A 17211-nucleotide genomic window follows, 5' to 3' on the forward strand; every position below is an offset into this window, starting at 1 on the left:
ATGAATGATATTTTGCATAAATATCATGACAAACAGGTATAAATGAAGAATGCCTGGAAGTTAATATTTTTATGGAGGGAAAAAAAACTATATATATATATATATATATATATCACCAAATGAGTGTTGTCTATGTAAGTCATGTTGGGCGAGAGATGTACATCTTATTTTCACTGCTTAAAATAATCCTGAAACTCCACTTAGGGTTATTTTAGAAACTGTATAAGAAACCCTCTTCCTTTAGCCTTATAAAATTTTGGACCCCCCCAAATATCAGTCAGCTCAAACTATTTCCTCATTCACTAGAAAAGAAACTGAGGCACAGAGATGAGCCACCATTGAAGGTCTGCAAAAACAGGAACTTTGCTTACGAGTAAGTATAAGAAAGCATAACTTATCTCAAGCCAGTGATCTGCTGAACTCCCCTGACTATACTACAGCAAAGTTTAAGATAGGTCTGTTGGAGAATTAATCTTTAAAATCTAGATAATGGATAATAAGGACCTACTGTATAACACAAAGAAATCTACTTAGTATTTTGTGACAACCTATATGGGAAAAGCATCTGATAAAAGAATGGATAGACTATAACTGAATCATTCAGCTGTACACCTGAAGCTAACAATGCTGTACATCAACTATGTTCCAATAAAAGATAAAAATTCAATTAAAAAAATTTAAAACATCATCTTGAGGCCTTCTCAAAGACTCCTTTAAATATGACTCCAATTATCTGTCACTGTATGAATGGATTAAACACCGTGATTACATTTAATGATTTAAATTTACAAATGAACTTGATGTCCATAAACCATACTTGGAATACCACATATATGGATCTATTTTAAAAGGGTCTTTGAATATTCTTCCCAGTCACTGTTTAGTTTTGCAGGAGTTTTATATTCTGATGACTACTAATTTTTATCATAAAAATGTTTTGGCTTCATATATTCTATTAATAACATCAGTTTTCCTGCTGGATATTTCAACACTTTTTCCTCCGAAATCAAGATTCTTTTTCACTAAAAGTAGTGAGAAGAAAAAGATACAACAAACTATTTGTTGGTTATCAACACTCATTTACTGTTTTATGGTGGTTTAGAAATGACTAGTTATTTCCTAGCTACTTCCTTCGTAGCAATGTCTAGCAGTGTCTCATGTATGACAGTGATCTAATAATTAATGAATAACTTTAATAAAAGGAAAATCTGATACTATTTAAAAATAAGATACTATAAATACCTGTTTTACAGTTTAATGCCAATAATTCCATGTTTAAATGTCATTTAATTTTCAACAAAATACCTGTTTTCTATAGGTCCTCTCTTACTCACCAAATCACGCATCTTTTCCAGTATTCATCGCTTTGCTGTTTATAAAAATGGGTCTGACCTTTTGGAAAAAAATCAATAAATCCTTTTGAAAATTTGATGAAATCTATGGATCCTTTCCCCCTAAAACACACACAATCACGAAAGTTTACACATCGATTGTAGGTGTGTTTAGATGTCTTGAAGCACATCCATTGACTCTTGGGGGTATGGACCCCAAATTAAGTTACATTTTATAATATATCTCTGTATATAAGTATATCCATTATGTATGACTGTATCTGAGACAAGCTCTGTGCATACAGTATTGTTAAGTTATATTACAGCATAATCTTTACTGGAGAGTCAACTTTCATGAACACATATGCTGCTTTAGATTACTGGGATCTCATTTGGCCTCCTGTGCTATTAATTTACTTTATAATAAATTACCCATACACTGGGGAATTAAATCAGATTATAACAAACTCCCTTAAGTGGCAGAGGTAAGAAGGAAGAGAAATGTAAGGAAAAAAAGAAAAGGTAGCTAATGAAAAAAACAGGTTCTCAAGAGGGGCGCCTGTGTGTCAAAGGAAAGTAAAGAAGTTGAAGACATAATTAATCTACCTTATAATTTTGTAAGACCCCAATAACCCTAAAAGTTTAAATAAACTAATTGAGGCAAGGGAAAATGTGATATCAGTGGGGAAAAAAGAAAAACCCATAAAAACAGGAACAGTGGATCTCTGTGCAGTGTACTAGGTCCATCCTTGAGCTACAGATGGAACAGAGTTGTAGGTAAGCAACTGAAAAAATATGTAAGAGATAGGGAAAAGTATCTCCAATAGAACTGAAAATACTTTCAAAGCATCTGACAATCCATCCTAGATGGATCTTTTATTTCCAAAGACAAACCACTCAAGTTGCAACTTGTAGACAAAACTTTTGTGAAGAATTTCAAAGTACACTTCACATTAAGGAATGTAGGCATCCCTCTTTCATCTCACAGAAATAAATCTTGAAAATATTCATCAAATTCTTCTTCCCTATTTAAAAGAAAAAGTATACATATTGATTAAAATCAACAGAGAAAAAAATTACTAGGTGACACATTACATGAAATTAAGGTAATTCAAACCAACATACTTGTTAATTCTTTTATATATATATATATTTCATGATTCAGCTATCAAGTAATTCTTGGCTTCTATAATAATCATAACTAGGCCCAGACTGATTAAAGTGTTGTATATGGTGGCATGTATCCCTAAACATATTTATACCTAAGATTTTACTCTGAAGTACTTTGTGTTATATCATTGCTCCTCTTTACTTTTTTGGTTGACTTCATTACTCTGTTCTAAGTTGACTTTATTACTTACTCTGTTCATTCTCATTTCAAATTAATGAAAAAACTATTTTAAGGAAAAATACAAGTCTTACTCCTAAGAATAGGGACGATCTGCTTAGGCTGCAGGTTTTATTACTCTGAGAAGAGTAAATGTGTATTTGTAGCAGTGAAGATTATATCTAAAAGAATAGAACTCTGAAAGGAGATACTAAATTATAATATATTAAAATATGAAAATTAAAGTACTAAATAAATATTAGTGCTAGGAGCCTAGAGCAGTACAATGAAAACAGCACAGGTTTTCAAGTCAGACAGTGTTTAAGTCCTAGCTCTGTCAGCTACTAGCTAGGTAAGCAAGTTATTTAACTTCTCTGGGCTCAGTTTCTTTATATAATAAAGAACATTACATTTCCTCAAAGAGCTGTTGTGAAGATTAAGTGTATGTACAGTTGCTTTTCTTCCTTCTGGGAACAGAGAATCAAGCTACACAAATTCTGCCTACCAATCTCTTTAGAAAATGTTCTTTTAGATTAGAAATTCACAGTGAGACTCCATCATTTTGTTTTAAGTGACTGTGACGGATAAAACCCTCACAACCATGTTCAAATTAAAAAAAAAAAATTACAGAATCAGATACAGTTGATTTAAGAATTACCTACAATTTGGTATTCTCCATGCCACTGTCCCTTTTCCCAAGCATGACAGCAAAATGCAGCTGAATTTTTAAAACTGTAATAAGAACTTAGACGTATGAAATTAGCTGAACCTCTGTGTGTACTCAGATGTTAGTACATGATATCAAGTTTTTATAAGGTCACAAAGAGCTCTGGATTATGGAACCCCTCTTAGGCTTTACTTATGGATCTTTACTGCCATAAAGGTGAGTGGACTCTGAGACCTATTCTTTCATTTTCAGCTCTTCAAGGGGAAATTCTATGGTCAAAAGTTCAGTTGATAGTTTGACTAGGATAGCAATACCTTTTTAGAAATCTGATCTATAATGGCCACTCATTTTGGAATTCTTTATTTGGCAAGAAAAAAAAAGATCATAGAAAACAATCTTTTTTTTTTAAAAGGCCTCTTTTTAACACACTTGAATTCTATTAACTGAGAACATATTATACAATTAGCAAGATATTTTATCATCAGCTTAAGTTAGTGAATTATGATTGATTCAATAAATCTCTTATTATGAGCTAAGAAGACTGGATTAACAAAATGGGACTAAAATTTATTGAGCACGTATTATATTGGTAGGTATTATACCGGGTGCTTTATATTCTTAATTATATTAAATTTTCACAATAAACTATGTAGTCAGTATTATTTTATCCTCTTTCAACAGATAAAGCTCAAGTGGTGAACATCCCATTATATAAGAGCTGATAATATTCCAGCCTATATTCCAACAGCTCTTCCAACCAATAACAGAGAACAATGCATGAGTTGAGTTGTCTGTCTTTGGGGGCAAAAAAACTTTGACACCTGTTTGTATCTTTGAGGAATTCTCCTGTACAAGTTTATGATAATCAGAACATCATGGATAGGCTCTAGAAGCTAGTAAACAGGACATCTATGAAAGAACCTAAGCAAAGTCTAGGGGGTCATCTGTTAAGGGGAGATGAGGAAAGAATTACTCACCAAGAGGGAGCTGCGTAAGCTGGCTGATCGTGGCCATGAACAATGGCTGGGAATAAACTCTGATCTCATGGTCCTTGGCTTTAAATCAACATTCATGATGCTAAACTTTTCATTAAGTTATCAAAAATGGCTGTGGTCATAGCTTTCTAGACCGACTGTAGAAGGTATGCAATACCACTTTCTATTAACATCAGGACTTACTGTGATTTTTCATCTGTCTCTGGTAGTGGGCCCTTCCAAAGTTCAGACTCTGAAGCACTTTCTTCCTCATCAGAGTTTCCTGTTTATTTAAAAGAGATTTTTTTAAAATGTGCATATTAAATTTAAAACACATTTTGAACTATCCACCAATAATGCAATTAACTTTGGATTTAACTGTGGTTTACCTCAATTTGTATGGCTCTCTGAAAATTTAATTTGCTTTTCCAGACTAATACATTCTTTTGAAAAATAATAAGCTGAGCTATACCAAAGAGCCTCAGCAAATAGACCAAGGATTTAAAGTCTCATAGGAAACTTCCCTAAGTTATAGTGAGTTAAAGTAACAATTCCAATATTAACTCTATATTATAAAGGGAAATAGAGTTATACTACCTCTTGGAATATAGTTATCTTTAACTTAGTTTCTTCTTTTTATTGATCATACAAAAGACAAGCAGGTTAAGATTTTTGTAGAGACTATATTTATATTAGGATCAAGACCTCAAGAACTGAACTAGTATACAGGACTAGCTAGTAAAATTATGGAAAAATGTCAGATTTTTTAAAAATTAATGCTGATTACATTAACTAGAAGTCCAATTCAATGAAGAAACAGTTCTCATACACTGTTAGGAGTAAATACCCTTTCCTTGAGGAAAATCTGGAAATAAAGATCACTTTAGACCCTTGACTGGCAATGATGCCTTAAGAAATTTATTAGAATAAACAAGCTCCTCAAATATATACATATATGAAGATGTTCATTGTATAACAGCAACAACAAAAGAAAACAACTTAAATCCCCACCAATTAGGGATTATGGATTTGGTTAAATAAATACTATATGGCTGTTTAAAAAAAAAAAAAAGCCCTTAAAAAAAAACAAAACCATTAGCATATCTGCGATAGAACACTATGTATGCTATATCAAAATTTGTAAAAGTTACAGAAAGCATGCATAGTATTATACAATATGTATTAAAACATTATATCTACATACATATATATATTATATATATATAAATGATAAGTTTGTGAATAACCAAACTTAACAGTCATTATATTACATGTAGGCCTGGGATATTTTTATTCTCTCAGTTCAGTTCAGTCGCTCAGTCATGTCCGACTCTTTGCCACCCCATGAATCACAGCACACCAGGCCTCCCTGTCCATTACCAACTCCCAGAGTTTACTCAAACTCATGTCCACTGAGTCAGTGATGTCATTCAGCCATCTCATCCTCTGTCATCCCCTTCTCCTCCTGCCCCCAATCCCTCCCAGCATCAGGGTCTTTTCCAATGAATCAACTCTTCACATGAGGTGGCCAAAGTTTTGGAGTTTCAGCTTCAGCATCCTTCCAATGAACACCCAGGACTGATCTCCTTCAGGATGGACTGGTTGGATCTCCTTGCAGTCCAAGGGACTCTCAAGAGTCTTCTCCAACACCCCACTTCAAAAGCATCCATTCTTCGGTGCTCAGCTTTCTTCACAGTCCAACTCTCACATCCATACATGACCACTGGAAAAACCATAGCCTTGACTAGACAGACCTTTGTTGGCAAAGTAATGTCTCTGCTTTTCAATATACTATCTAGGTTGGTCATAACTTTCCTTCCAAGGAGTAAGCATCTTTTAATTTCATGGCTGCAATCACCATCTGCAGTGATTTTAGAGCCCAGAAAAATAAAGTTAGTCATTGTTTCCACTGTTTCCCCATCTATTTGCCATGAAGTGATGGGACCAGATGCCATGATCTTCATTTTCTGAATGTTGAGCTTTAAGCCCACTTTTTCACTGTCCTCTTTCATCAAGAGGCTCTTTAGTTACTCTTCACTTTCTGCCATAAGGGTGGTGTCATCTGCATATCTGAGGTTATTAATATTTCTCCCTGCAATCTTGATTCCAGCTTGTGTTTCCTCCAGTCCAGCGTTTCTCATGATGTACTCTGCATAGAAGTTAAATAAGCAGGGTGACAATATACAGCCTTGACGTACTCCTTTTCCTATTTCGAACCAGTCTGTTGTTCCATGTCCAGTTCTAACTGTTGCTTCCTGACCTGTCATACAGGTGTCAAGAGGCGTCAGGTGGTCTGGTATTCGATTCTTTCAGAATTTTCCACAGTTTTGTGTGATCCACACAGTCAAAGGCGTTTGGCATAGTCAGTAAAGCAGAAATAGATTTTTTTGGAATGCTTCTTCTTTTCCATGATCCAGCGGTTTTGGCAATTGATCTCTGGTTCCTCTCCTTTTCTAAAACCAGCTTGAACATCTGAAAGTTCGTGGTTCATGTATCTGAAGCGCTGGCTTGGAGAATTTTGACATTACTTTACTAGCGTCTGTGAGATGAAGTACATTGTCCATTATATTATATTGTTAATTTCTAGAAGTGAAAGATTAGCAATAAAGATTGGTATGGAAAATTTTGTAGTTGCTATGCATTGGCTACATTGCTTTCTAAATAACCATTTAAATTATTTACAATTATCACCAGCAATATATATAAAGTATTATTGTAAGGAAACCAGGTATTCTTTTGTTTTTGTATTTTAAGACGTGCTTAAATGGTCTTTTCCCTGGACCCTTTAGTGTCACCCCTATAGCATTCTCTCTGAATATCAAACTGTAGAGATCATGAACACTTATAAATTAATCCCCAGGGAAACATTTTCTTTTTCTATTTTCCCCAACCCAAGCTATTCACACTTCAAAGAATTTCCTTGTTTGTAGGCAGTAGCCCAGCATCCAAGTGGAACAACAGGGCATATGTGAGCAGATTAAAGCCTGCAGGTACTTTGAGACCCTTGAGAATAGTACCTACTAAGCACACTTACTGCATACACATAGCACCCGGAAGGCAGCGAAAAGTTATTCATGGAAAGCAAGGGCTCCCCTTTCAAATACACTTAATGTTTTAAAGGAAATTAAAGAAGTTGACAGTTTTTAAGACTGAATTTCAATAGGCTATTTAAGTGACCATACAAAGTAGAGCTGGAAGTGAACCTCAGAAAAATCCTGCTCCCACTCCCTCACTGTTAGAGACAAGGAGAGCAAGATCTACCATGATTAAATAACTTACCCAGATTACACATAGTTGTCTAGCACACTAGCCAGTGTGCAGTGTCTAGCAAGTTCAACAGAGAATCTAAGGTTATTGTCCAATCTAACAGTTTGTCTTATGCTAGACTTTCATCTCTAGCCTGATGCTCAAATTGCCCTCGGTTAACTGATTGCAGACCAAGATGTGCATCCAATGTCTATCAACCATGACTAATATTTGCTCCTTATATCTTTATATAAATAAAACTTAATTATATAGTCTTATATCTTTATTAAAGCTTTTGTCCCATGTTTCTAATACCCTTGTAGATTTGGAGTTCCCTTGCTATCCAAATAAACCATATCAGTAATTAACATCCCCTCCCCAACTTTTCTTCATGATTAACAAATGATTGGGATCTTCTAATAGTTCTTAAATCTCATCTTATTATTTTTATCAAACTGTAAAAACCTTCTGTCCTTCTCTTTACTTAGTAATTCAATTGAAATCTTTAAAATTAGCTAGTTTTTGCTTTCCAAAAAAAGAGCGCACACAACAAGAAACAATTTAATAGTGTGAAAAAGCATTTAAAAGCAAAATAAGTCTGCCACCATTCCACAGCATGGTGCCCTTCTCCAGGGCTGCCTCAGTTGAGATTTCTCGTAATAATTTGATGGGTTTTAAATCTCTCAACAGAGCTTACATCGCCTATTAATTTAATAAATAAGAGAAAATAAAAATACCACACTAAAAAACTGATATATCCTTGCATTTCTTTTAGTTATTAAGGCTGTTTTTCTAAAATTAATACTGGCAAAACATTATTCCATGACAAAATTAAGAACATTACCATGGAAATTTCTATCATTTGACATATGCATCTTTGACAATATTTAAAAATCTTGATATATTATTATATTTCAACCTTTTTTTGGAGAAACTGAATACTGTGATGATAAGTTTCATTGTTCAAATGCTGAAGAATAAACAATATTCACCAAATGAAAGTCATTTTTGGTAATGGAATAGAGGAGTTAAGGTAAAAAAAGCCAAACTCTTAGAGAAGAGATTGTTTATACTAGATATTAAAGGAGGTTTTAAAAAAAAAAAATCTCCTTTATATTATTTTAGATAATATTCAATTGATCACCACCCACGATAAAGTGTTTAAAACGAGAGACATTACATTCCTTTTCAACTGTCAATTATATCATCACCACTATTAATTCCTTTATTTTTTTCCTAAAATAACAGTTTTTTCCTAAAAAACAACTTTTTTTTTTTAGTTAATAAAATCACTTGCACTGTATCAAATATTGTCATTAGTTTTCCTGAGGCTGCTGTAACAGAGCACCACAATCTGGATGCCTTAAATAACAGAATCTACTCTCTCATAGTCCTGGAGGCTGGAAGTCCAAAAAATCAAGATGTGGTTAGCAAGGTAGTTTCCTTCCTGGGAGCTTGTGGGGGAGAATTCTGCTCCACACCACACTCCTAGGCAGGTGTTCTTCGAATTTTTTTTCTTTGCTTGCGGCACGCGGGATCTTAGCTCCCAAACCAGGGCCGTCGAGCAGTACTCTTTGCATTGCGAAGGTGAGTCTTAACCGCTTGGAACCCCAGGGAGGTCCCCCTGGTCCTTGGCCTGTAGATTGCAGGTTCTCCTTATGTTCTTCACATCTTCCCTCGGGTACATGTCTTTCTCTGCATCCAAAATTTCCCCTTTTTATAAGGAAGCCGGTCATATCAGATTGGGGCCACCTAAATTACCTTCATTTTCACTCAATCGTTCGCAAGACTCTATTCCAAATTAAGGTCACATTCAATTGTACGTGAGTTGAGAAGTTCAACCTCTTGGGGACTTCCCTGGTGATCCAGTGGTAAGAGAGTCTGCCTGCCATTCAGGGCGACATGGGTGTGATCCCTTGTAGGGGAAGATTCCAAATGCCATGGGAGCAACTAAGTCGTGTGCCTTAAACTATGAACCCGCACTGCAGAGCCCATGAGCCAAAAATGTACTGAAAGCCCACACCTAGAGGGCTTCCCTTGTGGCGGGAGTATGCGCCCCAACAAGAGAAGGCACTGCAGTGAGGAGCCCGCATATCACAACTAGCGAGTGCCCACTGACACAAGCAGAGAAGTCGGAACGCGCAGCAATGAAGACCCAGGACAGACAAAATAAACAAGTAAATAAAATTGAAAAAAAAAAAAGGCTTTTCTATAAACAAACAACAACAAAAAAATCAACATCTCTTTGATGTGTCCCAATTCCAATTCCATAAGCAAATATGACTGAAATTCTCTCCAAATGAGTATCAGCATTCATATGACAGTATGGTCCGTCTTGGTTGTGTACAGTTTACTGAGAGCAGTCAGCACCACACTGGCGCAAGCGAGAAGCCAGGGGGCAGCGCATTGTGGCTCTCTGGGTATAAGAGGACTGCAGGCTGGGGGTCAAAGGCTTATTACCCCACTAAACACAAGATACAACTAGTATCCAGACATGGTTACCGGTGAGGTGCAGGTGGGAGCCCGTTGCTGGTAATCTGAGCTTCAGCAGAGAGGAGACAGGGTGGGACTAGAAGGCTCCCTTTCCTTTCTGAAGAGGCATCCAATGAAGGAGGGGTCTAACAGTTCTAGCAGATGATGGTTCTGTAAATCGAATGTAACACAGAAAGATACAAGAAGGCAAGGTGGAGGGAAGAAAGCCAGGCTGTTGATGGCAAACAATGGAAAAGGCGGTCCCAGAAATTTATGAGTCAAACTTCCAGCGTTGAGCAGACCAGAAACTCTACGCTGAAACAGTGTTTGAGGCCCAATTGTGTGTCAGTGATCAATTTCTAAAAGTGTTGCCATAATTTTGTAACAAGAAAACAACCGAACTTTTGGAATGCTTTTTAACATATTATAACAACACTTTGCCCATTTTTAAAAGTTCCTTGGAGAAGGGAATGGTACCCACTCCAGTATTTTGCCTAGAGAATCCCATGGAACAGAAGAGCCTGGGTGGGCTACGGCAGTCTCATGGCATTGCAGAGTCATGACATGACTGAGTGAAATGACGCACACATTTTAAAAGCCACTATCATTGATCCTGCGTGCTTTTCTAGGGAGACTTGTAGACTTCAGGGAGCATTAAGACCCCTTGCCTGCTTTCCTTTTACCACAGCCCATAAGCCTGTGGTTTGCCCTACTACTTCTGCCTCAGGGGCAGTGCATGTGTGAGGTTGAGATCTTGGCATTTTCGTAACAATGTTTGTCTAAGTTCAACATAACAATCATATTGTTGCTTGAGAAACCAGCTTGAGAAGGCAACCATCCTTGCCAGAATCACTGCCCCAAGGCTGGGGCAGCTGGAAAAATAAAAAATTATAAGGATACAGAAAGTCTGATGAACATAGGTTGCAGTGAGCAGAGTTACAGGGCTTTCTTCTTTTGAAGCAGATATACTGGAATGGTTCGATGGCACCCAATGTCTCTAGGCTTCCCTGGTGGCTCAGCACGCGTTAAAAAAAAAAAAAAACAAAACCTGCGTGCAGTGTGGGAGACTTGGGTTCCTATCCTTTGGGTTGGGAAGATCCCTGGAAGAAGGGAATGGCAACCCCACTTCAGTATTCTGCCTGGAAATTCCATGGACAGAGAGCCTGGTGGGCTTTGCATGGGTCGCAAGAGTTTGGCAAATGACTAGAGCGACCTACAAAACAACAACAACTCTCATTAGATGAGAGTCTGAGTGTTCATGGGCAAAGGATCTACATGTAAACAGTGTGTCTTCTAAAGCGTCCTTCAGAGTGAAAACCTGTTCTTGAGAATGTTCCACAGACAGCTAAGGATGTTTCCAGCTGGTATGCATTACCTGAGGATGATGTCAGTGGGCGAGTGGCAGAGACTACCTTTCAGGGATAGGTTATCTTGAGGATCAGCAGGATCAGAGCTCCCTTGAATTTCCAGATAAGGCATCTAGGAGAATCTGTGAAATTGGTGTTCAATGCTCCTCATTTGATGGTTTCTGAGGTGTCTGTGGAGCCAAGTTTTCAATGCTGACAATCACACTCTGCTATAGTGTTACTTTGACATCTTTGCTCTCATGCTATCGGGTGGTTCTTCCACACTGATGTTACTGAATTAGCCTGGAGGGAGCTTTGAGAGATATTCAGCGAAGGAGTTGAGAAGTCCAGACTAACCGTGAGCGAGCTCAAGTTTTGGATTCCCAATTTCAATGACCCTGATCATGGTACTAATCTCTGTGCTAAACACTTCAAAAGACGGATCAGCCAATGTAGACCCACTATTTATTCCTCTCGATTTAGTCTTCAACTAATGATAATCGTGTGGATGTTTTGAAATAGTTTAGGACCCTGTTTTGCCTGCTAGACAAAACAGACTTGTGATGAGTGTATTCTTAGATCAGCGAGCTTTAAAAGTCACTATTTTTTTATTTTCTTGGATCATAAATATGTGCTCATCTATTATATTCAACAATATAGAAACATGTTGTAAAATGCAAATCTATGTTTTCTACATTAAAAATAGAAATGGAATTTGTATTGGGAGACTAAGTTATGTTTCGTAAATTGAAGAAAGATTTGTTGTTTAAAAGTGGTCTCAAAATGTTAAAAATGGAACGGTGGGAAAAGCACAACAGACATTATATATCACATCCCAAAAGAAAGCTTTAGTTGTGACATTTTCAGAGAAACAGCCAAAAGCCATTCACAGGACTTGTGAAATTCTTCATTCAAATAGTGGCATGCAAGTGTTGGAGGACTGTTATCAGCCAAAGTTTTAGATGAGGCTTTCACCATGGTTAGAATAAACAGACCCTGAAATTCCCAGGCCTTTAGGACAAAGGAATTTTATGTTTCGGTGAAGGCCCCCTTAGGTTGGGACTCCTTAGCGGCTTCCCCTCCATTATGCTCATTCAGGGAACAGGCTGCTTCCACTTCAAGATTTTCACCGACTCATAATTCTCCATGGCCACCATGGCAAAAAAACAGAGTTAAAGGAAGGGACTCATGAGCTGCTCCTCCCAACTTCATCCTGGAGTGAGGTACTCATTAAACCATTGCCAGAATTTGGACTTTTATAGTGACTGACACATAGCACTCAATAAAGTAGTGGCTCTTATTACTATAATCATTGGAAATAGCACTTTGGCTGGCTGGATAAGACTTTATTGTATAATAATTTATTGTTGTGTAGCCAACCTAGTCGTGTCATTCTAGTTCTTTGTCGTCATGCGACTCTTTGCCATGAATGCACAGCACACCAGGTCCCTGCCCTTACCAACTCCCGAGTTTCTAACTCATGTCCACTGAGTCGTGATTGCATCCACATCTCATCCTCTGTCATCCCCTTCTCCTCCTGCCTCAATCTCCCAGCATGGGTCTTTTCCAATGATCTCTCTCACATAGGTGGCCAAAAATGTTGGAGTTCAGCATCAGCATCCTTCAATGAAACAGGATGATTCTTCAGGATGGACTGGTTTGATCTCCTTGCGTCCAAGGGACTCTCAAGAGTCTTCTCCAACACCACAGTTAAAGCATCAATCTTCGCTCTCAGCCTTCTTCACAGTCCAACTCTCACATCCATACATGACACCAGAAAAACCAAGCCTTACTAGACAGACCTTGTCGAAAGTAATGTCTCTCTTTTATAACTTCTAAGTTGTCTCTTTTTTCCAAGAGAAGCATCTTTTAATTCATGGCTGCATCACCATCTGCAGGGATTTTGAGGCAGAAAATAAATTAGTCATGTTTCCACGTTTCCCCTCTATTTGCCATGAAGTGATGGGACCAGATGCCATGATCTTCATTTTCTGAATGTTGAGCTTTAAGCCACTTTTTCACTCTCTCTTTCTTCATCAAGAGGCTTTTAGTTCTCTTCCTTTCTGCCATAAGGGTGGTGTCATCTGCATTCTGAGGTTGATTCTTGATTCCAGCTTGTGTTCATCCATTCCCCCCCCCCCCCCCCCCCCCACCCACGCACACCAAAAGGCCCTACCATAGATTTTTTTCTTTTTGTTTTCCCCCCCCCCCCCCCAAAACCGCATAAGAGTCCCCTCTCCCCGCCCAAAGCCGTAGACCACAACACCTGCACGGCACCCTTCGCCCAATTGCGGGGCAGGCGTGCTCACGTTTTTTTTAAAACCCCCCCATTTTTTCCCCCCCCTTTTCAAAACCCCCCCAAGTTTTTTTTTATCACTTTTTTGACAAAAAGGGGGCGGTTTTTTACCCAAAAACGTCCCAATTTTTCACCCCAATAAAAGGGACCCTTAGCCCACCCGAAAGGCACACACACACAACACATACACACTCATACACTAGCATACACACAGACACATATAAAACACACTCATTCACACATATATACATCATACGCACAACACACTCACATACACAGCATATACACACTCATACACATACTACACACACATTCACATATGCAACACATACTCATTCACATACACACAACACACACTCATGCACACATACACCATAAACATAACACATACACACACATATACAACACACTCATACACACATATATATACAGAACACACTCATTCCCATACATACACACAAGCATACCACACACATGTACACAACACACACACTCATACACCCGCACATATGCAGCACACATGTGTGTGAACACAGCGCACATGCTCATACATGTACATGTGTGCACAGCACACACATACCCATATATGTGTGCACAACATGCTCATACACATATACAACACACTCACATATACACATACACAACATACACACAATACATACACATACACAACACACACATACACAACACACACTTATACAAACGTCAGTCACAAGAGTGGGTAAAAGAAACACATCATGAGATTAAATGTTTACACAAACAAGACGAAGTCTTAGAACCAGACAGTCCCAACAGCCCAATGCTACTGGGAAGCTATGGTGACGGACAGCAGTCACTGGGGGATCCTCAGCAGTAGGAAAGGAGCTGTGGCTATTGAAAAAATAAGTAAGACCATGTCAACCTTGGCCCCCCAAGAGGTGGGACACCTCACTGAATCAGTTGAAAGAAGATGCCTTTTCCCCCCAAAATATATATTGAGGGCTGAGGTCACAAGGAGCTGAGAGGACGGCTCTGAACTTGTGTCCGGGGCCTCCCAGTGGCATGGACACCAGCACTTCCTGCCAGCATCCTCCTCTGTCCTGAGCAGAACTCTGCAAACCATCCCCCAGCCAGGCCTCCTCTGACTCCTGGCTGCTTTGACTACGGGCATCCCCCTATGCTTTTCCTGCACTTCCTGGATTACTTTCTCTCAGAAGCACAACCATAATCATTGCTTTGCCTACAAGGCTATGCGCTCAGGGAAGCCTCCTCACTGTGTGGATTCGCTACTGCTTTGCATGCTTATGTCTACAGACTGGCTCCTGGACTTCCATCCACATTTCAGGGCTAAGAACAGAACATGCTTTCACTCCTTGGGGCAAATCCCTCAGATGTTTGATCCAAAATTCTACCCATGAATCACAGAAAGAAATAGAGAGGTGCCCAAATTCCCCACTGACCTCTAAATATTTACAGAACTTGGTCCAAATAGCTGAATTTCAACCTGCCATGTGGGCCTAGATTTAATGATGGTACATATTCTTCTCGATATAGTTTTTCCCAGTGGCTCAGATGGTAAAGAATCTGCCTGCAATGTAAGAGACCTGAGTTCGATCCCTAGATAGTGAAAGTCCCCTGGAGAAGGAAATGGCAACTCACTCCAGTATTCTTGCCTGGGAAATCCTATGGACAGAGGAGCCTGACAGGCTACAGTCCATGGGATCACAAAAAGTCGGATACAACTAATATAACATAAAATTCTTCTACCAAGAGTAAGACTGCAGTGCCTACAGGAAATAGAAAGTAAAGCTCATGTTCCAGTTATCTCCGGCTGAGGGACAAAAAATTAAACTACCAAGGATGTTATTTCATATCAGTTTTGTAGGTCAGGAGTATGAGCAGCTGGTTGAGTCATCTGTTCCATGTGGCATCAACAGAGCTTGCTTGGTGGTACCAGCTGAAGGTGGCCTGGTCTGGTGGGTCTCTACCACGTCTGGCACCTGGGCAGAGACACTGGTCAGCTGAACTCCTGAAACTCTCACCTGGACCTCTCATCTAGAACCTGTCCATCTCACCTGGACCACTCACCTGGGGCCTCTCTAGCATGGTGGCCTTGGGGTAGCTAGACAGCTCATATGGCAGCCCAGGACTCCAAGAGCAAGTGTCCCATTCAAACACCTCAGCTGGAAGTGGCAGGACCCCTGTGAGCAAACGTTTGGGCTCCTAGAAGGTCACTTCTGCCTCATTTGACTGGTTGAACCAGTCACTGAGACCAGACCAGCTGTGGGGAGGAGACTTCAATTTCTCCCCTTGTTCTTTGCTACTTCTCAAAGAATGTGTAACCATTTTTGATCTACTATGGTGTTCAGTTGCTTGGTCATGTCTTTTTGCAACCCTCTAGACTGTAGCCTGCCAGGCTTCTCTGTCCATGGAATTTTCCAGGCAAGAATACAAGAGTGGGTTGCCATGCCCTTCTTCACAGGATCTTCCCAACCCAGGGATCAAACCCACGTCTCTTGTGTCTCCTGCATTGGCAGGTGGGTTCTTTACCACTGTGCACTTAGGAAGTCCTCTTCAATCTACTGGAGACCATTTGACAACCCTTTCACTCTTGTCCACTTGGGTTAAATCCTCATGGGTCAATTAGTTTGCTCTGTAGATCATGTGACATCATCCTTTACTATCACCCAGGGAGGTGGTACCTCTTCTGCAGGTACTCTAGAATCACCAGAGGTTCAGCATCACCTCTAGGCCTGGGGAGACAGTGACTGTGAGAAAAATGTCATACCCCCAGGGAACTATATCACTGTCCTGTGACAAACCAAAATGGAAAAGAATATTTAAAATAAATTGCTTTGGGTAGTATACTCATTTTCACTATATTGATTCTTCCAATCCATGAACGTGGTATATTTCTCCATCTATTAGTGTCCTCTTTGATTTCCTTCTCCAGTGTTTTATAGTTTTCTATATATAGGTCTTTAGTTTCTTTAGGTAGATATATTCCTAAGTATTTTATTCTTTCCGTTGCAATGGTGAATGGAATTGTTTCCTTAATTTCTCTTTCAGTTTTCTCATTATTAGTGTATAGGAATGCAAGGGATTTCTGTGTGTTGATTTTATATCCTGCAACTTTACTATAATCATTGATTAGTTCTAATAATTTTCTGGTGGAGTCTTTAGGGTTTTCTATGTAAAGGATCATGTCATCTGCAAACAGTGAGAGTTTTACTTCTTCTTTTCCAATTTGGATTCCTTTTCTTTTTCTGCTCTGATTGCTGTGGCCAAAACTCCCAAAACTATGTTGAATAGTAATGGTGAAAGTGGGCACCCTTGTCTTGTTCCTGACTTTAGAGGAAATGCTTTCAATTTTTCACCATTGAGGATAATGTTTGCTGTGGGTTTGTCATATATAGCTTTTACTATGTTGAGGTATGTTCCTTCTATTCCTGCTTTCTGGAGAGTTTTTTATCATAAATAGATGTTGAATTTTGTCAAAGGCTTTCTCTGCATCTATGGAGATAATCATATGGATTTTATTTTTCAATTTGTTAATGTGGTGTATTACATTGA

General features: G+C 38.7%; 1 protein-coding gene across 4 annotated transcripts in view; it reads right to left on the reverse strand.

The window, feature by feature from the left end:
- Window positions 1-2167: 2167 nt before the first annotated feature.
- The window catches only part of FRA10AC1 (FRA10A associated CGG repeat 1), a 73954-nt gene continuing 58910 nt past the window's right edge, over window positions 2168-17211 (reverse strand). For 3 of the 4 annotated variants that reach the window (XM_010819921.1, XM_010819922.4, XM_005225623.5), the window contains 2 exons: window positions 4504-4582; window positions 2168-2356 (listed from right to left, as the gene is read on the reverse strand). In XM_010819921.1, coding sequence (XP_010818223.1) covers window positions 2314-2356; window positions 4504-4582 — 122 coding nt within the window. In that variant the 3' untranslated portion in view covers window positions 2168-2313. The remainder of the gene's footprint in view (window positions 2357-4503; window positions 4583-17211) is intronic. The other variant, NM_001076392.1, reaches the window with a different exon arrangement.

Source organism: Bos taurus, chromosome 26 (assembly GCF_002263795.3).
Source record: "Bos taurus isolate L1 Dominette 01449 registration number 42190680 breed Hereford chromosome 26, ARS-UCD2.0, whole genome shotgun sequence".
Taxonomy (NCBI): Eukaryota; Metazoa; Chordata; class Mammalia; order Artiodactyla; family Bovidae; genus Bos; species Bos taurus.